General features: G+C 37.4%; 2 protein-coding genes across 7 annotated transcripts in view; one reads left to right on the top strand and one right to left on the bottom strand.

Annotated features, from left to right (window-relative positions):
• The window catches only part of TET2 (tet methylcytosine dioxygenase 2), a 115,845-nt gene that overhangs the window by 51,914 nt on the left and 38,927 nt on the right, over positions 1-25,004 (bottom strand). The gene's annotated exons all lie outside the window — the stretch shown is intronic.
• LOC123478117 (uncharacterized) overlaps positions 1-25,004 on the top strand; it is a 69,000-nt gene that overhangs the window by 5,936 nt on the left and 38,060 nt on the right. The window contains exon 2 of the mRNA XM_071221346.1: positions 1,420-1,653. Coding sequence (XP_071077447.1) covers positions 1,420-1,653 — 234 coding nt within the window. The remainder of the gene's footprint in view (positions 1-1,419; positions 1,654-25,004) is intronic.

The following is a 25,004-nucleotide window of genomic DNA, read 5'->3' as shown; positions in this document are numbered from 1 at the left end:
ATGTCGGCCTTCACCCTCCCCGCCAGAGGACCACTTTTATGAAGCATGTCTACCTAAATTGAAAATACTCGCCTTTCAACATTTAGGCTTCCTAAGACCAAAGCAGGTTTTAGCCATTGCAGTTTCCTGTGGTATTTGATTTTGCTCCTTCTCCCACCTCTCTGTCAGTAATTTATTATGAATTCAAGTCACATCGGCAGCATCTGTGAAACAATTACTGCATCTAGGACTGACTCTGCAGTCCAATCCATCATAATTATGACAGGCCTCTTTGAAGATGCTATGATGCATGACTTAAAAATAGCACATTAGTGTGCAAATGGATCAGCATCTCATTTCACCAATATGCACTTAGGGTTGTAATTTAGCTTAGAACCATTTGAATCTTTGAATCGCTCAAGAATGGAGACTGTATCTTTCCCCACATAAAGCTGTAGATGATGCTCAAAATTTGTGAAGAGAGCTTTTGTTTTTGGGTTTATTGATTTTGTTGTTGGTGTGTCTTTCACTGCTCTAAGAGAAAAAAATACACATCATTTAAATCTCATGTCAGCTTTTTTTCAAGGATACCAAAGAGTCAATTTATAGGTCTGTATAGTTGCCATACTATAACGCAGTACATTTTTTCCTATAAAATCCTTTGACTTCATGTTCTAATATTAGAAGAACATAAAATACTCTGCCATCATCAAAGGAATTCTGTTTGTTGATACATGCAAATTATTGGGGGATTCTTAAGACTAATTATTTGCAGGGAATGTATCTCCCAAAACTGCGTGTTCCAGCATCAGCCTTAGGAAGTCCCTGTGTGAGTCTCTGTCACCCCCGCTGACAGGTATGGACCCCCTCAGTAATTTGGGCACCGGGAATTAATTTGTTTTTGGCATAGAAAACGTTAAATGAAGATGATATATTTGACACCTCCTACAAAGATGGCACTATTCTCCCAAACTATTTAAGATTCTTCCTACCAAAATGGGGCAAATTTGTCAATTATACATTTATTTTGACATCCGTGCAGGACAATGGGCCTGAGCATTGTCATTTAAATGTCCCTAAGATAGTGCTGCTCTGAAACGTTGGTTTCGATCCCTATCTTCTGCATCTGCCAAATCCCCTGTACTTAGTTTGACTTTCTTTCTTAAGAAATATATAATGTTAGTATGGTTGTTAAGTCCCAGTCTGGTGGTAAGCAAACTTTTTTATAGGGTATTATGTATAAAAATTAAAAACATCTTTATTAATTTAACAATAAAGCTAAATTTTTAAAGGAAAAAAATCATCAATCCAAAACATGTATTTTCAAGAGCAAAATTAATGTATCTGAGCTACATGTTAAAAATGAAATATAATGCTTCATATATGCATTAAGCATGGAAAATATGAGAGGAATTAATCTTTTTGTGGCAAAACTGACAGGTGTATCCCTCATATGATAAGAAATTTCGATCTCTACATGAAAAACTCTGTGAAGATGCATTTCACATCTCTGGGAAAAGCCGCAGCGAACACACGAGCACGTCAGGGTCTCAGAGGAAGTTCTTGCACTTCCGGAAGCGTGCTGGCAGAGCAGGCACTGCACACACCCCACCGCCCCACGCGCAGGTGCTCGCTGAGCCCACGGTGCTGCTGCAGGCGTCCCGGGGAGGCCAGGTCGGGGTTTCCGTCATCCTCACTGTTCAATTCCAACACGTCATGTTTTGAAATCTGTTCTTATCTTAAAACAACAGTGTAGACGAAATTTAATGATGTACAGATTATTTGAGGCAGGAGAGTCTGGAATGTCGCTGGGGTTTAGAGAAGAGGCTATGGACAGAATCTGAGTGTAAGATGTGGAGATGACTGGCACTTTTGAAGTAAATCTGCGTACAGTTGGCAACTCTGGTTAATCAGTTTCCTAGCCGATAAGATGGGCAAGACTTTTTTTTATCAGTTCTCAATTATCCATGTATCTGTTAAGCCTGGGATTATTTTTCAAATTTTGGCTTATTCCTGGTTTCTCTCTCTCTAATCTCATTGAACAAATATGTGCCAAGGGAAAAGATCAAACATAATTAGAGACGTGATGTGACACGAGCAGTATTTGTTTCTTATGAATTATAAAAATTATCAGAATATTTCTTCAGTTTCAGTCTACTCCATTGTTACAATGGCTAAGTGTGAGCTGGTTGGTCTTACCAGCACATGCTCTGAGTCTAGGACATAGGATACATTTGTACATGTACTCTATCAAAAGTTTGACATTGCCAATTTTTAAAAAATGTACTGCAGAAACTGTAGTTATGTGGTCTTGATCTCACTGATACCCTACCTCAGAATCTGTCCAGTGGGCAAGCAGACGCCAGCAGAAAGGTGGACTCTGCAGGCAAGGAAACAGACTCCCCATGTCAGGGAGCTATGCAGTAAGAGCCCCTGCAGGCCCCTCTGAATAGTCCCCACGTGCCAAGGGAGAGCTAGTGTTTGGTTGTCTGCCCCACAAAGGGCACTGGATGGCTAGTCAATGTCAGCTATGAAAACAGAAACATCCAAAATCCTACAGCCTTGCTTAGGAGAATATGGAGGCTTAAGCTTTTATCATTCTTCCTTAGACCTGTCCAATCTCCTAGTGTCTGTTGCTTAAAAGAAAGGGGTAAGGTGAGGGGAGATATTCAGAATAAGACTCTCCTGCTCTCGAAGCCAAGTGTTGCAGCCAGAGGTTAAGCCTGTGCTGGGGAAAGGAGAGGAGTATTGAATCAGGCTTGACTTGGACGTTTTAGGATATATAGGACTGAGTTTCAAAAACTGGAATGAAATCATTCTAATAACCAGATGATGCTGTAGAAATTATGAAATCTAGTCAAGAAGACACCATAGGGACAGTGGGCTGGGGGAAGGTACCGTAGTATATTTGAGGGGCAATTATAGGAAAAGATGCTTTCATTTTTATATGTTGAGGTATAAGTTTTCCAACAAATCCAATACAATGATTTCTCATAATATAGAACAACTTCATGGAATTTTGACAGGATTTATAATCACTCAGTGTTTTTATATAATGACAGTGGTAGTCATAAAAATAACCTGTCAATGTATTTATTCCTTTATTCAACGAATATCCTTGAACACAGCCCACGGGCTAGGTGCTGTTGTAGCCACAGCGTTACAGCCCTGGACAAAAGACACGAACGCCCCTGCCCTCTTGGACCTAACGTGTTAGCGGGCGGAGAAATGATAAGCATCAGAAGGAGTAGAGTGTATGGTATAGTAAGAAGACGTTGAGTGCTAAGGGAAAAATGGAAAAACGACGGGCGGATAATGGCGGATCGCCAGCACCAGGAAGAAGCTGCAGGCTGCCGTATCCAGTACTGTAATCGGAGGAAGTGTCACTGAGATGGTGAGATCTGAACAAAGTCTTAGAGCCAAATTATATAATAAATATCTAATTCACCAAGATGATCTTAATTGATCAATGTGTTCCTTTTATTTTATTGGATACATTGTTCCATATCTTCAGCCCTAAAATCAAGAATGGAAAAAGAAATAAAACTATCAAGATGTAGAAACTATATTAGTATCAACTAAATTGTTACAGCTCCAAGAGCACCTAAAGTATTAACGTGAAACACACTAATAAAATACCTACCATTTTACCTAAAACGTCTATACCAGAGATCCTTGTAACAGGCAGTTGGGCAGGTATGCACTGCACTGTATTCGTGAAATCTGGTTCTTACCAAAGTGTTTTGTTCTTTACCATTGTCTCAAAGGGCATATCATCTGTGTTTCTGAAAACTTTTCTACAGCCTTGAATAGCTCCACCTTCATTCCGATCACATTCTAATACACTATGGTTACCATGATAACCTAGTCATTTACTTCTTCCTATTTTGGAACAATTAGTGATTACTGTGTTTCAGTTCATGTTGGAGGGTGCTAAAAAGTTATTCTTGGGGGTACAAGAAATATTTTACTTAAAGATGGAGATATCATTAAACTAGTTACCCATCAAAGGGCTAACAACTAAAGGTACTTTAATACGTATCAGTCCTAAGGAAAACTGCCAACATTATTTCATAATAGAAAGAAAATAATTTTAGTCCATCCAGAAGAAAAAAAACAAAAGAATTTCTCTAGTGAGTAAAACATTAGGAAAATAAGAAGCATCGATTACAGAGATGTTTTAAAGGGACTTCACATAACCACAAATTCATCGGAAACATGTCCTCCCATATACTATGAAGATTACTCTCATCTTTATCTTCTGTGTTCTGTTAAAACAACTGATAAACACTTCAGATCATCCAAAATTACAGTGCACATTTTAAACAGCAACAAAAGAAAAATAGAAAAACTATAATTTCTTTTTTGTTTGCACAGAAAATGTTCTTTTTCTGGGAACACAATTTATGGGATCCAGAAGTAATTTCAAATACGGTCTTTATGTTTACAGATTTTTAATTATTTAATTGGCAAGATAAGACATATATGTATGAGAACAGCTATTCAGAACGAGAAAGCTAGTTTCTCGTTCTGAATAGAATATCTGAGCAAGTCGCAACCTCCACAAATCACAATTAAAAAAATAAGAGGATGCTTAATATCACGAGGGAAATGAACAATAATTCATCTAAGGTCTTTATGAGTTCTAAAATGCTACAATTCTCTAAATTGGCAATGATAAATATCTACTGGGGTGTCACTGAGATGTCATCACAGAGACTGCTTTTGGTCTGGGGGGTATAATTTTCACCTCATTTACATCTAAGTAATCAGAAGCTAAAGGAGTAAAGTAGCTTGGCACAGCTGACCCGAGGCAGAGGTAGATGTGAAGCGCAGGCCTGTCCAATTTCTGAGTCAGAGTGTGAATAGATCGGGGCCGGTCAGCCCAGGGCGGAGAAGCAGATTTGGCACTCCTTGTCAAGGCTGTCCTGGGAACACAGGACTGGCCGATGTGAATACATTTATTAGGCAAGCAAACTCTTCTGTGTGAAATGAAAGACTAAGAAGCGTCCTTCACTGAGGTCTAGATAATAAAATATTACTTAAGAGTCTCTGCCTCCAAGAAACATGGGGTACCCTTAATGCAAGTTCTTTGGACAATGGACATACATTACAGCTTGATCACTGGGTATGTGAGTTTCTGTTGTGAGTTGGTAAATGTATGTATCTGTTTCAACAGTAACCTCTTACGAATTTAATTAAAACACCACTTTTTGAGGGAAAGATAAAATTGGGTTTCTGGTTTTTCAAATTAAGGAGCAGATCCTGGGCAGTGGGGGCCGCCCAAAGTGATATCCTGTTTGTATCTCTAGCAAGTCTCTAAGCGCACTGCTAATCAACCAGAGGTGAAGGAGCATGCACAGGTGCGCGCATGCAAAGACACATCCTCACTGCTGGGACGGTTACGTCACCCGGCGTCTCTGAAACACTGGTTCTGGTAGATATCAATGTTTCTTTAAAAGGGGCCAGGCTGAGGGAGAATGAGTAATAAAAACTGGGTTAAAAACCAACTTAAAACTTTTCTCAGTGAAAGGCCTCAAAGCATTTAAGGTGATGAAGGATCTCTAAAAAGGGGCCGTGATATGTGGCGTTTCACACAAACATCTTGGGTACAGACGCATTGTTGACAGAGTACCCCGCACAGGCCACACCCCATGGAGTAGCAAGCACAGGAAAACCCCAAGTCAGAAGTACTGTGTACGATGATTTGATGCAGTTGTAATACATACATGGGTCTTCACTCATTAATGAGAACTTGTGGTGTAGGAGAATATAAATTCATTTCCCCATTCATAAATTAGCTATAAAGAGCTCTGTGTTCATCTTCAAGAGCAATGGACATGTACATATACAAGTCCTGCTTTACCTTCAGATTAAACATGTAAACACTAAAATGTTTTCTTTGTCTTATTTCTTCCAATTATGTAACTGTTCTGATTATTCAAACTCTTCCTCAGAAAAGGCTCTTGCCCTTAACTCACAATCTCTTCTGTCCTGGTGAAAATATTCAGAAACAGTGACAAAATTTCAAACTGAAATAAAAGTTTTGAAACAGTAACTCATAACTCTGTAATTAATAGTAACATTTTTCTCAATAACTTAAAAAGTATCAGCCATTTAATTAATGCCCAAAGTGATTTTCATCATATGTACATCCAACAAGACCACAAATAATACCGTTTTGCTCAATGTCATTTCATTATAACCTAGATGAGATGCTGTAGGAACTTAACTTTTGTTTACACCAACCTGCCTATGGTAAAATTAGTTTCTTTATATGTCTTTTCATTTAAAGTTGCAGAACCTATTGACAACATTAAGTAAGGGCTTACTGTATTTTGAGAGACAAATACTGAGTTTTATTTATTTTTAATATATTTTTATTGAATTTATTGGGTTCCATTGGTTAATAAAATTATATAGGTTTCAAGTATACAGTTCTATAATACATCACCTATAATACTGTTTCGTGTGTTCACTACCCAAAGTCTAGTCTCCTTCCATCACCATTTGTCCCCCATTATGCTCTTCCACCTCCTCCCACCCCCTTTCCCTCTGGTAATCATCATCCCATGATTTTTTTTTTTTTTTTGCTTAATTCCTTCACCTATTCACCCAACCCTCCAACAGCCTCTCCTATGAGTACTTAGTTTTAAAATTAAATCTTATAAACTATCCTTTGTGATCTCTACATTTCCACTTGCCACATCAACAGAACCACTCCAAATTGCCCAATACCAGATCATGTAAAAATGTCATAGAAGCATGAGAAATGGTATAAGGTAGTTTCTTACATATTAAATCATAGAAATAAAATCAGATTAGGGTTGAGGAACTATAGTAATATAAGAATCTACTTAAGGATAATATTAAATAAAATAGGAATAAAAACCTTAGTTTTTCATAATTATTTTCTAAACATCAAAAATGCTATTATGTCCATATTATCAAAAATTTCATTGGCTTTGAGTGAACAATTAAAGTTTTGATAACATGACCACCGAAGTCCCTGTTTACTTCTAAATTCTTCCAAATATGCCATGTATTAGACAGAATAGAGTCTTCAGCACTAATGCAGAATGCAATATAAAACAACCCTGAAGCATAATTTTATTTTTTTAATCTTTTGAAAACATTTATTTATTTATTTATTTATTTATTTTTAGAGAGAGGGGAGAAGGGAGGGAGAAAGAGAGGGAGAGAAACATCCATGTGTAGTTGCCTCTCACGTGTCCCCCACTGGACACCTGGCCTGTAACCCAGGCATGTGACCTGACTGGGAATCGAACCAGCAACCTTTTGGTTCACAGCCCGTGCTCAATCCACTGAGCTACATCAGCCAGGGCCCCTGAAGCATAATTTCAAAAATAAAACAAGACACATGAAAATTCAGATTCTCAGGAGAAATTTTATTTATATTAAATTATCCTGTGTAACTCTGTCCTTTCCCCAAATTCACAGAAAATCATTAATTTTTTAATAGGCCATTTAAGTTATAGTTTAAAGTTAAGAGAAAAGTGTGCCCTCAGGGTGTAGTGTGGGTGATTTTCCTTTTAATGTAGCATTGCACTAATGTACATTTTCACAGGGCATTCCGGGAAGAACAAGAAGAAGAAGAAAACATTTTTTTAAAAAAAGGATTGTAATTCACTAAATCTAAGCATTGAGAAAAACTAAAAGTATACCGTATTTTTGGACCATAAGATGCACCTATGTTTTAGAGGAGGAAAATAGGGAAAAAAATTGAAGCAAAAAATATGGTAAAATGTTTAATGACATAAACAACATAATATTTCACCAATGTAAATGTAAGCTACATTTGGACTATAAGACACATCCCCATTTTCCTCCCAAATTTGGTGGGGGGAGTACATCCTATAGTCTGAAAAATGGTACTTCCACATGTCTGCATTAAAAATATCATTTGAATTCAAAATAAGACCTAATTACCTGCAAAATAATTTCCATATAACCACTGCATTATTTAGATATCACAAATTCACATGTCACAGCAAATGGTGCATTTAAAAGTTGGCCAATGGTTTGCCCAACACAAATAGCTATGTATCTGTTTTCATGACTTTATATCTGTAGAAGATGAATTACTTCTTTGTTTGAAAATAGTTTCAAAGTAACAGCTCAGTGGATGATCCAAGTTTATGGCATTTTTCATAAACAATATAATTTCCTAGATTAAAAAATCGAATAGAAAATTACATACATTTTCTGCTTAAATTTATCACATAAATTTTCTTATTTCAAATCATTACTTTTAGCCCTGGCCAGGTGGCTCAGTTGGTTGGAGCATCATCCCATACACCAAAAGTTTGTGGGTAGAATCCCTGGTCAGGGCACATCACTAGGTTGTGGGTTCAATCCCCAGTCTGGGCGCAGGCAAAATACAACCAATCTATGTATGTCTCTCACACTGATGTCTCTGTCTCTGTCTCTCTCTTTCTCTCTCTCTTCAATCAGTAACTATATCCTCAGGTGAAGATTAAAACAAGTCATTACTCCTACAGTTCAATTGTATTTGAATATAGTATACACAAACTAAATCGGAAACAATGTACACTAAAAATGTCACTACCCTCCTAAAAATAGCTTTCCCTTGTTTCCTTCTCTTTTGCATCTTGCAGTAGGTATAAGAATTCTGATTTTAATTTCCACCTTACAAATGTGGCCTCATAAGTCTGCCAGTTAAAAGAAGCACTGAATTAGGATGAAGAAAAATAACCTCTCAGATGAACTCTTAAAGGTTCCTGAGCTGTAGTAACCAGAAGCACCAATATTGCCTTGAAAGGGCTTTGTTAAAACTCACAACAGTTATTTCCTCTGAACTCTCCTCCCCCTTACCTCTTTCAGTGAAATAAACACATTTGAACATTAATTTGTTTTAGTCTTTGGCTTTAAAAATATTAATTTTTACTCCACTTGTCTTCCATCTTGCCCAGAAGTTCTAAACAAATGCCAATTCCACTAACTCCAATGTTCACAGTGTAGAAGTGTTTTACACTGCCTTCCAAACCCACAGTTAGCAATAAGGACCATAAAATACTCTAAAGCTAAATTAATTTTATTTGAGAAAAGAACAAAGGGTAGAGGAAAATGGTGGTTAGTGTCCTAGTGGGAAAATTGCTTTAAGCACATATGAAGAAAACAGAACTCTGCATTGTCAGATAGTTTGATTTGAAGGTATTGACTTGCAGTTGAAATACTACTCAAGCCACCCATTTAGGAAAGTTCATAAAAACTCAACACTGCTCTGCTGAAAGAGGCTATGGGTTAGAACCCCAGAACGGAGTTGGAATTCTGACCCTCTGTCAGCTTCCTACAATTCAAGGTGAACTCTCCCTTGTGTTTACGTATTCTCTTAATGGCAACACGCAGCACAAAGAGACGGTGAAATCACTGGAGTCACACACATGTACGCACACACACGCACACAGACACAACTGGCTGATCTCATCTTAACTGCAGCCAATGCATGGAGGTGATGTATAAAATGGCATTATTGAAGCAATGCTGGGAAAATGTATTTCTTTCTGTTTTTCAATTTGAATTACTTTAGAAACTCTCAATCTTCCCCCCGAACCCACTCTGGCACTTCCCACTTCGGAAGACAGCCACAGAGCCACCACTCCTATGAAGATTTACGGTACCCCCAGCTTGTTTCAGTTTTACACAGTTGAAATTATAATGTGCTAAATAAGAATTTAGGCTTTTTGGTAATAAATATAAGTCAAATGTCACAAAGTTTTAAAGGCCCTTTTGTTGATTTTTTGAACAGATTTCACGATCTGGCAATTGATCATAAGATATTACTATAAACACTGATATAACCCATTCCTTTCTATTTTATTTTTAAAAGATTTTATTTCTTTATTTATTTTTATACAGAGGGGAGAGGAGAGAGGAAGAGAAGGAGAGAAACATCAATGTGTGGTGGCCTCCCGCACACCCCTACTAGGGGCCTGAGCTGGCCTGAAACCCAGGCATGTGCCCTGAATGGGAATTGAACCAGCGACCCTTGGGTTTTCAGGCTGGTGCTCAATCCACTGAGCCACACCAGCCAGGGCTAATAACACTAATTCTATTTCTAATGTATTTAGGCTGGGAAAAATGCACTAAAAAATAGAGAGAGCCTTCACAATTCTAGCTTCTAAACTTACGAGAATACTAACTTTGATTTAGTGTGCACAAATGAGTAATTTTACTCTAGTTTAAAATACAAATGTGCAAACTAAACTCAACGCAGAAGGAAGTAATAAAGATTAGAGCAGAAACAAATGAAACAGAGAACCAGAAAATAATAGAAAAGATTAACAGAACTAAGAGTTGGTTTGTTGAAAAGATAAACAAAATTGACAAACTTTTAGTTAGACTGACAAAGAGAAAGGACTCAAATCAATAAAAATATAAATGAAAGAGGAGACATTACAACTGATATCACAGAAATATAAAGGATCATCAGAGACTACTATGACCAACTGTACACAAACAGACTGAACACCACAGAAGAAATGGGTAACTCTTAGAAACATACAGGCTACCGGACTAAATCATGAGGAAATAGAAAATCTGAATAGAGCCATAATGAGTAAAGAGATTGAATCAGTAATCAAAAACTGCCCAACAAAGAAAGGCCCGAATGGCTTAACTGGTGTACTTTACTAAATATGTAAAGAATTAACATCAACCATTCTCAAACTCGTCCAGAAAATTCAAGAGGAGGAAACACGCCCAAATTCATTTTATGAGGCTAGCATTGCCATTATACCAAAGTCAGATAAGGCCACCACGAGAAAAAAAACAAACTATAGGTCAATATCCTTAACAAATATAAATGCCAACCATCTCAACAAAATACTAACAAACTGAATTCAGCAGCACATTAAAAGGATCATACATCATAATCAAGTGAGATTCATCTCTGGGATGCAGGACTGGTTCAATATATATAAATCAATAAATGAAATGTGTCACATTAAGACAATGACACGTAAAATCATATGATCATCTCAAGAGATGCAGAAAAAGCATTTGACAAAATTCAACATCCACTCATGATTAAAAAAAATAACTCTCAACAAACCAAGTAAATATGGAATGTACTTCAACATAATAAAGACCACATATAGCAAGTTCACAGCTAATATCACATAACCTGGGGTGTCAAATTCATTTTCACCGGGGGCCACATCAGCCTTGAGGTTGCCTTCAAAGGGCTGAATGTAACTTTAGGACTGTATAAATGTAACTACTCCTTAACTAGGGGCAAGGAGCTCAGCACTGCCGCCAGGTAGAAACAAGGTGCCAGGCTGGATAAAACAAGGTGGAGGGCCGGATTTGGCCCACAGGACTTGTGTTGCCACCTGTGCTATAAGTGGTGAAACGCTGCAAGCCTTCCCTCTAACATAAGAATAAGACAAGGGTACACACTCTCACCACTTCTATGCAACATAGTCCTGGAAGTCCTAGCCAAAGAAATTAGTCAAGAAAAAGAAATAAAAGGCATCAAAATCAAAATGGAAGAAGTAAAGTTGTCTTTATTTGCAATGACATAATTTTATGTATACAAAATCCTGAAGATTCCATCATAAAACTGTTAGATCCAATCAACAAATATAGTAGTTTCAGGATGAAAAATTAGCATGCAAATATCAGTAGAGTTTAATAAATTAGCTAAGAAAAGAATTAAAGAAAATTATTCCACTTACAATGGCATGAAGAACAGTAAAATACTTAGGAATAAGTTTAACCAAGAAGGTGAAAGATCTCTACACTGAAAACTGTAAACCATTGATGAAAGAAATCAAAGAAGAAACAAATAAGTGGAAAGCTATCCCATGTTCATGGACTGGAAGAATTAATATTGTGAAAATACCCATACAACCCAAAGCCATCTGCAAATTAAATGCAATTTCTATCAAGATTCCAATGGAATTTTTTACAAAGGAAAAAAACCCTAAAATTTATATGAAACCCCAAAAGACCCTGAATAGCAAAAGAAGTCCTGAGACAAAAGAACAAAGCAGAAGGCATCCCACTTCCTGACTTCAAGCAATCTTATAAAGCAACAGTAATCAAAACTATGGTACTGGCACAGAAGCAGACACACACACCAATGAAACAGAATCAAGAGCCCAGAAATAAAGTGATGAATATACAGCCAGCTAATATTTGACAAGGGAGCCAAAAATACTCAATGGAGAAAAAACATTTTCTTCAATAAGCAGTACTGGGAAAATTGGATATTCATATGCAAAAAAATGAGAGGAGATGCCTATCTTACACCATTCAAAAAATTAACTCAAAATAGATTTCTACTTCTAATCCTCAGCAGAGTTGCCAATTTAAATGTGCAACTGTCTCCCAGTCATCTGTATATCCAAAACTGAATTCATTATCTTTGATTTCAAACTTGTCCTCCCTTGCCTATTCTCTATTGGCATGAGTAGTAATATAATCTATCCAGTTACTTAAGAAGAAATCTTGGATGTTTTATTCTTTCTTCCCTCTTACACACATCCCATCAAATACCAGGTCTTATTGGTTCTACCTTCTTATTGTCTCTGGAATCCATAAATTGTCTACATCCTTGCTCTTAGTACCATAGTTCTTGCTGCCGCTATCTAGTTCCTGGATTACTACAACAATCCATTAAATGGACTTCTTGCCCCTAGTCTTGTTCATCTTCTAACTGTCCTCTATACTAAAGTCCACTGCTGAATACCATTACTTCCCTACTTACTTTCCACACTTCAGTAGATCCTCTTAGCCTCTCATACCCCTTAATATGACCCTAAGACCTTCTCTCTAACCTTTTATCTCATGTCTATTTGCACCAACCACTTACTGATAATTTGTAATTTATAGTTTCTTTAACACACCACATTCTCTTTTACTTCTGTGCCTTTTGCACATGTGGTTTCTCTCACTGTGATAAATCTTACCTCTTTCCTCTTCACTATTCCCATTCTGGAAAAAATGAACTCTTTCTTATTCTACTCAGGTTTTAACATACATAATCCTTCCTCTAGAAAATCTTGAATGAAATCATTAAAGAGGGTGTTAGATGCTCTTCTAGATGTTCCAAGCACACCTTCTGTATTTCCTCACCACAGCACTTACACTGTGTGCTATCTGCCTATGTCCTCATCTGCATCCTCCCCCAGGCTTAAAGTTCTTGCCAAGTAAGAGCTGTGTCTATTGGTTTCACAGACATAAACACAATATCAAACTCAATACCTGGCAGAAAGTATTTGGTGAATGAAAGATTATGTATATATATTTTCTCTTCTACTGGTTTATAGGAATCTTAAGATCCACATTTGGCAATTGTGCCTTTTAACACAGATCTTTATTTTAGTGATTAAGTGCATTAAAAACTGAAACAAAAATTCTATGAAGAGCAAAGGTACATACTATCAGGTATAGCTAATACATAGGAAAAGTAACTACTTAAAACAAGTAACACCTAGTCATTGAATTAGCAATTAAGGAAAATCAAATTTAAAGTCTCTTCCCATACAAGTTTATTTTCAACCCAGGTCCCAATACACACAAAAAAATAAATCCACAAAAAACTACTTTGACTACAATATAAATGACTCAGTTTCTTTTCAAAGCACATTGTCTAAACGTACAAAGATCTAACAAAGGAATTTGGAGCCCTAAATTCTGCTAGAGATTTCCTTTGTTATCACTAATAAGGTTTGCCCTTTGACTCGGTTATTTCTGAACTACATACAGGCAAATTCCATGTCTTACCTACCTTCCCTCTCCAACTTAATGGCGAGCACAGATATGCAGCAAATACTCAAACATTTTCTGTTGATTGAATACAAATAGGATGGGTATGATTACTCCTGATAGGCTTCACTGAAAGCAAACAAACCTGAAATGTCAGCAAAATACCTAAACTAAGTATTTTGTGTCAACCACAGGGGGATATTTTTAGCATTGGTGTTCCCAGATAAACAGAAATAAATTCTGAGTTTTTGTTTTTGTTTAAAATTGTTATTTCACTGTTGGCTACAAGTTTCAGATTTCTGAATTTTCTTAAAGACATCCACTAAAAATAAAATATCTTCACTATGAGAGAATAAAATCACACATTTAATTGCATTAAGAAGCCCACACACAAAAAAGAAAGTAATCTGCCGTCAGATTATCTTTTCTATCCCCGTGTGACAAACCAACCTGACATGTGTACTACCTGAATTAAAAGAAAGTTGTCGGAAGCACATCATGTCAGCCATGGACCTCAATCAATGGGCACAGAGAAGTTAGACCTCGAACTCTGGAAGCCAGTGCAGCTGACTATTTCATGTAAAGATCCAAAGTCACTGGGTTCTGTGTCCAGGATTATCCAAAGCATCTCAGTCAGAGTAAGAACAGAAATTTCAAATTTCCTACAAGATAAGGTTGAAGAGTTGTTTTGACCCAGAAATCTGTTATTGCACTTGCCTCATCCTAGAACAAATTCAAACTTCAAATACTGTTAATCAAATGAAAACCTCAAATTATACTGTCATAAATATATAACTGGCTGAGTGACTCACAACCGGAATGAACACCAAAGGTGAATGTGTAAGTAATATTCACGTAGACATTCATTCCAGTGAATTCAGTCTGGCTGGATGCAGCCTTCACTCAAACGTACACACCACGCGTGAGGCGTCTATTTGTGTTTCTGCTGTGCTCGCCGTATTTATTAAATTCCAAACTTAATTAAACTGGCATGCATTTTAATCATTTTCCAGCAGATGTTGAAATTTAATAGCTCTGTCCCTTTATTCCTGTTTATTTCTAAACACTTATCACTATTTGAATTTGAGATTACTTTTGCTGACAGTTTAATTCTTTGGTGGAAGGAGAATGGTTTTAATTGGTACCAAGTTTCCTGCTGTTTCCTCTTTGTTATGGCAGGTCACCATGTCAAAAAAACAGGAAGACATCAAAGAGGAGAATTAATACTAAATTAATCCCAAACTTTGAGATTAATTGGAAACACTATCTTCTCACCACTGTGCCTTTATGCACTCCTATTTTGTTCTTCTTCATCCTGTAAGCTGGTAAACAAAACTGGACACCCTCAGCAACTTTGCTATGATTGGAAAAGATTTAAGAAATGTAAAAAGGTTAAGTGGCAAAATAAAGATGCCCTAATTAGGTTTTTAAACTTGTTGCACATAAAAATAAATCGTCTCTCTGTGTCCCTTATACTTCAGTTAATGGCAAGAAACATAATTAGATGATAAAAGTAAATGAGAAAACCAGAGTTTACCAGTTGGAACACTGATTCTACTGCAAACTAAAAATGTAATTAGGAGGAATATGTTGGAGAATCCTGCTCAGTGCTGGGCAGTTGGATTGTTCACGAATTGAAAAATCGATGTTTTCAATTTTTGTAGAAATTTGTTCTACCTGTTTCCTCCAAGATAAAAGAATGTTTGAAACTCTTCTAATACATCTGCAGAGTGAGTTTTATTTATTCTGCTAATACCTAACTGTAGAACAAAGGTATTTATCATGATTTCCACAGCTGAAAAGGTTGTGTTAAGAGCCCAGCGCTTTCCTTCCTCTGGAAACACAGAAGTACAGAGTTGCCATCATGCCCAATCGTTTAAATTCCTTCTCATGTTCCTGAATACAGACAGTAAAACTGAAGTCACGGTCAACGCCAAGTGAACGTGCTTACCACTTGTCTCTTAAAACTTCCTCCTCCTTCCTCCTGCAGCATACCAGAGGAGCTATGCAATGCGAGATCTTGCTTAAAATCTGTTGGTTATTCTGGATAAACTTCAAATCATCACAAATCCAGTTTTCTGCACTACAGCTTCATTCTTTACTCTCCTTTTAAGGAGAATTTCCATGCTTAACGTTTCTGTGCTTGTGTCAAAGCAATCTCTTGTGGAACTAAGTTTATTATCCTCACTGGACACTCATGATATGGTATATTTTTGCTTTAATTTTCTTATACATTTACAGCATTTGTTCCTTAACTTTGAGATCCTGTTGAGGATTTTATGAAATCACCTGGTCCCCTCTTCCTCATGAAATTTGTTATAAAATTTCCAGTGGGCTTATGGAGGCCCCCCAAATTAATGCTTAGAATCTTTATCAGCCAAAGACTTGGACTCTTCAATTTCATTTGAAAAGTTTACCTTGAACTGCAAATGTAAAAAAAGCTTACTCCAAAACATTTTATAAGATTTGGCTTATTTCTGTCCTTGTGAGACGGCTTGACAATTTATTCTCTCTTCTTAAGAGCGAACTTTCTATTTTGAATTTCCTTGAAAGCAGCATCCGATACTAAATCCACTCAAGGGGCTAATTTTCATCATGCTCATGAACAAAATTAGACTGGAGGGCTTGCAGAAAAAGTGCTAACATAAGAGCAGACACCCAAGCCCTCTTTCCAGTAAATAATTGGAATAATTTAAAAAAATTAGAAAATATCCTGTATCAGTACCAAAATCCCAGGGAAAAGTGCCAGTCAAGAAGCAGAAAGTGTGAGGAATTCCTGGATAACGTGCAGATGAATCCATGTTAAGGGGCATCACTCCAAGTCTAGCCATAGCCCCTATTCCTAAGTCAGTTGTGGTACACTGCAGAAAATTAACAAACCCAATGTGACTGCCCAGGGCCCCTTATTTCAGGAATGGACTGAGGTAGACAGGGCTAACAGAAGAGGGAGGGACTTTACAACAGAAGCCTTCCAGCCCTGTCCCACAGCTGAGAGGAACCTAGACACCCAACGGTGCTGTGGTATATCTCTCTGAGCTATGCACTCTTTTGCCCAGCTTACCCTGACAAAGGAAAACTGTGTTCCCAAACCAAACGATGCCCGCCTAGTACAGAAGAGCAAAAGCTAAATGGGAGGGAGCCTTTGGAGAAAAGGGCATTTTTTTCTACTTAAGTATGAGGCAGCCAAGGGACTCAGTGTTGGGAAAATAAAATATGCATGAACTCTCCAAACAAAACACCTAGGGGTGGCAGGACCCTTCTCTAGCCGGGCTTCCCACTCACAGCGGGCTCACCTCGACAAGAATGCTCGATTTCCTCACCTGGTAGGGCGCACCTTGGAAGGGGGCCCGAAGGGGACTGAGGTCTTCCCCACTAAGTGGGCTAAAGCACTAAAACAAAAAATCAGACAAAATCTAATTACAGACCTGGACTTAGAGGCTGCGATAAGTGAAAGAGATGCGGTGGTAGATGGGGGAATGATGTGGCAGGGATCTGCCCTCTGAAGCAGTATTTCCAACAAACAGGGAAAAACAGTGTTAATGTTCCAAACGTACCATGAGGGGCATGTTTTGAACAATCTAAGACGATTCTATCACACTTCTGTGGCAGCAGGTAAGTCAGCCGTCCTGAAAGGATGTGTAAGTAGGGGGTGGACACAGAATGGCGCTGATGGGTGGGGAAAACAAAACTTAACTGAAAGAGGAAAACAGACGTTACTCAACTGTAGAAGAGGGGCATGCTCTCAGAAGTGATTTACTTACTGTCCTAGAAATAAATCTTAGGCCTCGTGTGCTTCATCCTGCCAAAGAAAGTTTTTATAGGTATTCTTTGAAACAATGGGTGAATGATTAAATTAGGAAACAGACTGCAATTAAGAGGGAAATTAAGAAGTTAGGTAACAATTTCACAGAGAAATATAAAACGGAGTTAAAAGAAGCAGCCCCCTCCCCTGCCACACAGAGAATTAACACTACAAATGATAAAATTACAAGTAAAGAATAAGCTGAGGAAAGATTGCTTTCTTTATTTTTCTAAACTTTTTGATCAAAGAAAAAATAAAAACTTCAAAAGAAAGAACTTCTGACGAATGATAATGCACACAGCACATCTCAAAATGCGTGGGCTGTAGCCACATTATAATCAGAGGGTTCACGTCCTTTTATTGACAACATAAAATAGACTAAAAATAAACGACATAAGCATTCTAACCCAATAACTTAAGGAAACAAAATAAAATAGACTTAAAGAGAAAAGTAATAAACAATAATATAATTAATTAATAACAAAAATGTATGTAGTAGGCTTAGTGAATGAAACCAGGAATAGATTATCTGAAAAGGGATAATACAAGGACAAAAAAAATATCACTAAGTCAATTTTAAAAAACCCACCTAAATTAGTGTAAACAGAGGTGCTACATCTACAGAGACTAGTAAAAGAATGATGAGATGTTACATACCAATAAATTAGAAAACCAAGACAGACGGAATAGGGTTACAGAGAAATACTGCTAAAATCCGCTCAAAAGTATATAAAGCCTAAATAAACTTATACTTTTTGGAATACAATGTTTAAACTTTTCAAATTATTATACTGTAACTAGATCAGAGTTCAAATATTCCCACAGACATAGTCTTCAATTTCCCAATAAGCATGTAACTCATGTTATTTAAATTTTACAAAGTACAGAAAAAGGACTAACTAAAGTTCCCTCCATTAAGAAATTATTCTGAGTCACTGAGAGCACGTTTTTCTCTATCGACAGTACATCTGATATTATTTGCTATCTACATCTGTAGGTGTCAGCAGCCCCTTATTCATTTGAATAACTAATGCTTAGTATGTACTACGGATTCAAGATTTTTGTCCTGGAGGAAGAGAGATGCTTAAAATATCATAAGGAAACCATATAATTAGCTTTATAATATTATTATAACATGTTTTGGAAATAGAAAAGAAGCTAAATTTTCCTCAAGGAATTGGGGATGACTTTACAGAGGTTTTGTACTTCTTATTAAAATTAAAACTTACTCAAATTTTGCCATCATAGTAATTTAAATTGATAAAATTTCTAAGAATTGACTCACCTTGAGAATGTAGAACATAAAGGGAGGAACAACTTAAACACAAAGTATGCAAAGAAAACTCTTTCTTACCTTTAAAAAGTATGACACTGAATAAAGGGAAAGATCTTTTTATTGTATTCTTTTCCATTAGCACTTATCCCCCTTATACTTCCCTCCCCGCTGCAATCACCACACTGTTAGTCCTTTTTCCATTTTGCTCACCACCCCCACCCCCGTAGCTGTCAACCTGCTGAACTATCTGGCTATATACTACATACTTTTAATAAATAGATAACAAAAGACTATATATTTTTGTCCTAATTGTATACATTTAAAAGTGCACAAGTATTCAACTCTATTCTGCATTTTATGTGGGGAGTTTATTTACCTTCCTTCAAAGCTATGGGGTTTTTTATTTTCCTTTTTTAAAAAGTATTTTTATTGATTATGCTATTATAGTTTTCCCAATTTTTCCCCCTTTATCCCCCTTCCACCCTGCCCCTCCAACCCTCCAGCATTCCCCAAAGTCTATTTCCTTTGCCAGATTGGGGGAGTTTTCTTTCATTATTTGTTCAAATAAGTTTTCAATTTCTCACTGTTATTCTTCTCCTTCTGGAACTTCTATAATTCAGATATTGGAACATTTCAGGTTGTCCCAGAGGTTCAAAAGTCTCTCTTCACTTTTTTGAATTCTTGTTTCTTCCTTCTGTTCCGGTTGGATGTTTATTTCTTCCTTCTGCTCCAAATCGTTGCTTTGACTCCTGGTTTCCTTCCTGTCACTGTTGGTTCCCTGAATATTTTATTTTATTTCATTTTCAGATCCTTCATTTGTTCTTTCATTTTTCGACCAAGCTCAATCAGATCTGTGAGCATTGTGATTACCAGAGCTTTAAATTCCCCACCAGATAGGTTGGCTATCTCCTCATCTCTTAGCTTTCTTTCTGAGGTTTTGCACTGTTCTTTCATTTTGGCCCTATTTCTTTGTTCGGGGCCCCTGTTCAGTTGTAAAGGGGCAGGGCCTTAGGTATTCACCCGGGCAGGGCAACCTTCCTTGCTGCACTGCCTGTTGGGGAGGGGCCAGAGAGGGAACAAGACAGCTTGCCTACTCTCTCTAGCTCACTTTTCAAGGGACTCTCGTGTGAGACTGGGAGTTTTTCCCACTGTGGCAACTGCCATAGTCCACAGCCACCTGAGTCTCAATTTCCCCTTAAGCCAGTCCCACCCATGCAGCCCACCACCTTGCCACAGCCAGCCCCACCTGCCCAGTCCCCTGTATTGCAGCAGTTTTTCTGAGTCCGCCTGCGCTGTCCACTGCCTTACCCCTCTGGTTGTTCTGGTTGATTTTTTCTTTAATTCCTTGGTTGTCGGAGTTCCATGCAGTTTGATTTTCTGGCACTTCTGGTTGTTTATAGATTTTAAATTGGTTGTTACCCTCCTTTTGGTTGTTGGAGGAAATGAAGGGTTTCTACCTACACCTCCATCTTGGCCAGAACTAAAAGTTATGGGTTTTAATACTCACTTTACTGGTTTGGTGAGGGAACCTGGGGCTTTGCAAGCTGGCATACATTCTCAGTTATGTCCTCATAATATCATAAAGCACCTGGCTAAACATATTGTCTCTCATAAGACATACATTCTCAAGTAACCTGACGACTTTCCTCCTTTTACTTGAGAGTAAAAATCGGAACAAAACACAAACTGCTGAAAGTTGCATGTTTGTTATATAACAGGTTAATAAAAATTTTTTAAATGTGTCCTTTTTCAATAGTTTAGAAAATCTTCATCAACTAAACTTTCTGAAAGTTTCAAATCATTTCCTGAGTTCATAACTCACGAAATAAGGTCTGAAGTGTGTTTATTCATCATAATTGTCATCCAATAGATATCAAATACCCACAACAGCTTTCAAATTTCTCTTTCTATAGTAAAACATTTATGTTCACCAATAACACTGGAATTAGAATGCTAAATGTATTCCTAAAGTCTCTGAAATAGCCAACAACAGCACAAATCCCAACTATAATAAATTTAATTTGGGGAGGATACTTTAGGGAAAAAAGAAAACAGTATCAAATGGTACTTTAAAATATTGTAACAACAATTGAGCATCTCTGAGATTCAAACTCTGAAATAATGTAACTTTGTAATGTAACTCCAGATTATCATGTGGAGACACTTGAAGTTCCAACTATCCCCCCACTCCCCCTCTCCCCAACTTAATGGGCAGGCACTGTATCAATTTTAAGAAGTGGCCAGAGGGAACAAAGAAAAGTAAAAGATAAAAAGATGACAAAGTGAATTCATTCTTTTGAAGAGTGTGATTAAGTGTTTACTACATAACCAAACACTGTGCACAGTGTTAGGTACAGGAAGATAAGACACAGCCTTTGTCCTGGGGATGTCTGAGTTTGCAGAGAAAACAGCAGCAGATGACTACTGTAAGCTTGATGTTGAGAAACAATGGTGCCACAAATATGAGGCTTCACTGATGAGAAACCTGAGCTGGGTCTTTAAGGAAAAAGGGCAGCTAACCAGGAGAGGAACAACAAATACAAAGGCTTAGGATGAGTGAAGTAAGTTCTGTTCAAGACCTATAGTTAGGAATAATTATATCCTATAATCTGAGGACAATATGATGCCAAGGAGGTTGAAGGGTAATCAGGAGCCAGACAAGAATATCAAGCACAAAGTTTGATCTACTTCCTGTAGGCCAGTGGTGCTTTAAACTGAGTTCTTTACACACCATAGGTTTACAGAGCTGTTCAGGGCCACACTGGCTGAAGACGGGTAGGTAGGTGGCCCTAAGCACCCCCACATTGCATTGACCATCTCTGCAATGACCAGAGAAAAAATTCTAATTGAAATTTAATTCATTTTAATTGAAAAAATTCTGTGGGGTGGAGAGAAGTCACGTCTACTGCTTTAGCAAAGTTTGACAGTGGTATCCCTCAAAGGGTATTTAGGAAGTAGTGTGCATGGTGAGAATTGTATTAAGGATGAGCACACTGATACACATTAAATTTACCATTAGAAAAAAGGGAGAACAGAAGTAGAGAGAACAGTAAGGACCTGATTAATCCGTGGAAAAAGGAAACTCCAAAAGGTAGTATGAAGGATTATGGTGTGGATACACTGGATTTGAGGGTACAGGTGGGAAAGAAAGGTAGAAGTTCTTGCCAAGTTCAACATTCTCAACAAAGAAAGAAACAAGCTGGCTGAGAGGACTTAAGGAAGGATGTTGTGTGCGCGTGTGTGCACAGGTGTGTATGTGGAGAGAGATTCAAGATCTTGAGAAAATTGTCAAGGTTTTTTTTTTTTTTTTAAGTCCCTATAAGACCCCTCTAAGATTCAAGTACTGTGTGTGCCTTGGTTTGAGAATTACAAAATTGTTATACACATACACAATATTAGCTGTATGACCACAAATTCTCCTAGAAACCCATTTCTTGTTCTTCTAATTTTCCCAGCTTAAAAAATAAAGCCAAAATAGCACACCATTTTCACATTTTTTAGGAAAAGATTAGGTCAGAGTTAACATCTGTCAAGATGGACAAACTTTTCTAGTACCTTCATTTACATTAAAACTTTTTTTCAGAATACAAAGTCTGTTCACCAAGACTCTCATTTCTGTTTAAAATATCCTATGAGATCAGTGGAGGCAACTGACACTTCACCTTTTGATGGGGAAACTGAAACACAAGAATGGTAAAAAATAACTTCCATAGGGTGCATTCTTTCAGCAAGGCTTACTTGTTTGAAACTCAAAGTACACGTCATATGCAGACAGGCATTAGTACCAAAAATGCTCTAGAGCTATTTGTGAATTTAGGGATTGTCAGAGTTCTCAGGAGAATCCCGTGAGAGTGTCAACAGTCATCTGAAATTCAGTCTCTTGGGACATAAAGACCATGAGACAGGTTTGGGGCTGAAAATACATGTAAGACACCAGCAATGCGGCGGAGGTTTTGTTTTCACACGGTTGAGTCATGACTGGCACCATAATGTGGCGAAGGAAATGGACAGAGCGAGGACATGCGTGAAGCTTGTAAACAGAAAACTAACCATTTTCTATTTTAAATATACCTCTTCTTACTCACTAGATCATTATATTCTATTAAAAACAAGAAGACATTAACAAGCCGATGGGTTGCAGAACAGTTTGAAGGGTGCAATTTGAATAGCACTGCACTAGATGATTTTTATTTAAAGTCCTATGACTCAACAGATAAATTGATAAGGCTTGTTAGAACAATGACCACTGATTTGTTTATAAGATTGATCTCTAAGAGAGCAACATTTGATGTCTTAATTTTAAAGTCTAGGTAGTGATTTAAATTTGAGACAGCAGAAACCATTTTTCTTCTGAAAGATAAGCAGAAGAAAAGTACAGTGACAGAAATACTTATTCCACCTCAAACTACCAAAGAGAAAGAAAGATGGCTTATTTTAAATCAGGAGACGTCAACAAAGACTAGACTGGAGACTCTAAGCACATGTAGCAATGACCCTCCTCTCGCCAGTGCTTCTTTGACCCTGTGTGAACAAGTTAGATCTGTTTCATGAAAGAGGGTAAAAGTGTCCCCATTAATTACAGGAACAGCTAAGCACAGTGCTAACAGGCATTTCCAAACTTTCTAACTCTATTCTCCACAAGCAAGCTGGCGAAACCCAAACCACGAACACTTTTTCACAGTCAGCATGGAGAGCGGTAGGAGGAGGCTCTGCAAATGGAAACCTGAGGCCAGTGAGGGTTTTGCCATGAGCTCATGACATGACCTCAGGTGAGTCACGTTCCACCTCTGGGCACCCTGACTTCCCTATTTCTTTTAGCACCAACCTTCATCGGTCATTTTAAAACTTGAAGAGAAACTCTGACTCCTTCTGTAGGTCCTGTGTGTGCAAAACCCGAATAAAATCCTCATGATTTTCTGTTAAAACATATCAAATATATCTTCCTTTTTCAGGCTTATTTTTATTATCATAATCCTCCTAAATCACACTCTAACCATTTCCTGCTCTTCTAAACTTGTCAAAATAATAACACTGTTAAAGACCTGAAATACCTTGTTGCTTACTGCTTCAATTGTGCCTCAGTATTTGTCAGACAGCATGTAATAATCTTAGGTCTGGCCTTAGGACTTTACAGAATTTGGCTCCACCTGCTTTGCCATCTTCTCTCCCACTACTTGCCCACGCTGCACAAGACTGCCTGCCTCTGCCCCTCCCCTGCGCCCTAAGTCCAGCAGATCCCTGCCCTCAAAGCCAACATCCTTATTTCACTTCACCTCATGCTCTCCTCCACCTGTCTCTACTGGCATATCGCGCGTGTGTGTTGTTTGTAAAAATAACCTTAATCAGACCTTTTTCCTTGGAGTTTCTTTTTGAGCATCACTGAGATATAAATGACAAATTGTAAGATCAGTATATATAAGGTACAATATAATAATTTGATACATACATTGTGAAAGAACTTGCCCCCATGAAGTTAACACATTCATCACTTCACATATTTAAACTTTTTTCTTGATGAGAACATTTAAGTTCTACTCTCTTAGCAAACTTCAATTATACAATGCAGTGTTATAATCACATCCTCAGACTTTATTCATCTGATAACCGAAAGTTTGCACCCTTTTACCAATTATTCATATTCTTTTTATCCTTCAAGATCTAGGCCGCAACCTGCCATGTATTTCTGTGGTCCCCTCTAACTGTCCTAGTCTACACAAACTGCTAATCCTTGAACTTCCAAAGCTCTCATCTGTATCACTTGGGTATATGGATAAATGTTTATTGGTGGAATATGATTAAGGTGCATAAGAGGCTCTGATTTTCTTTGACTTGTATGGAAAACTTTTTATTGTTCTAAGGCGTTGTGGCTTTTCTCTTCTACCTGGAATACTCTTTACCATATAACTTTATGGTTATGTTTCTATTTCTTTTTCACATTTTTACTCAAAAAATAATCTCATGAGGTCTTTCTTGACTACTCCATCTTCAATCACTTCCTCAATATGCCCCCAATTTCTTTCTTCCACTTTAAATTTTTATGCTTAGAACTTCTTGATATTTAACATACTATACATTTTTATTTATTTATCTTGTTTTTGTCTGTCTCCCACTCTAGATTCTAAGCTAAATAACGAAAAGAAAACTTTTATATATTTTGCTCACTAATGCATTCTAGTTCCTAAAGAGTGCCTG

This window comes from Desmodus rotundus, chromosome 4, assembly GCF_022682495.2.
Source record: "Desmodus rotundus isolate HL8 chromosome 4, HLdesRot8A.1, whole genome shotgun sequence".
Lineage (NCBI taxonomy): Eukaryota > Metazoa > Chordata > Mammalia > Chiroptera > Phyllostomidae > Desmodus > Desmodus rotundus.
This window is presented reverse-complemented; position numbering and strand designations above follow the sequence as displayed.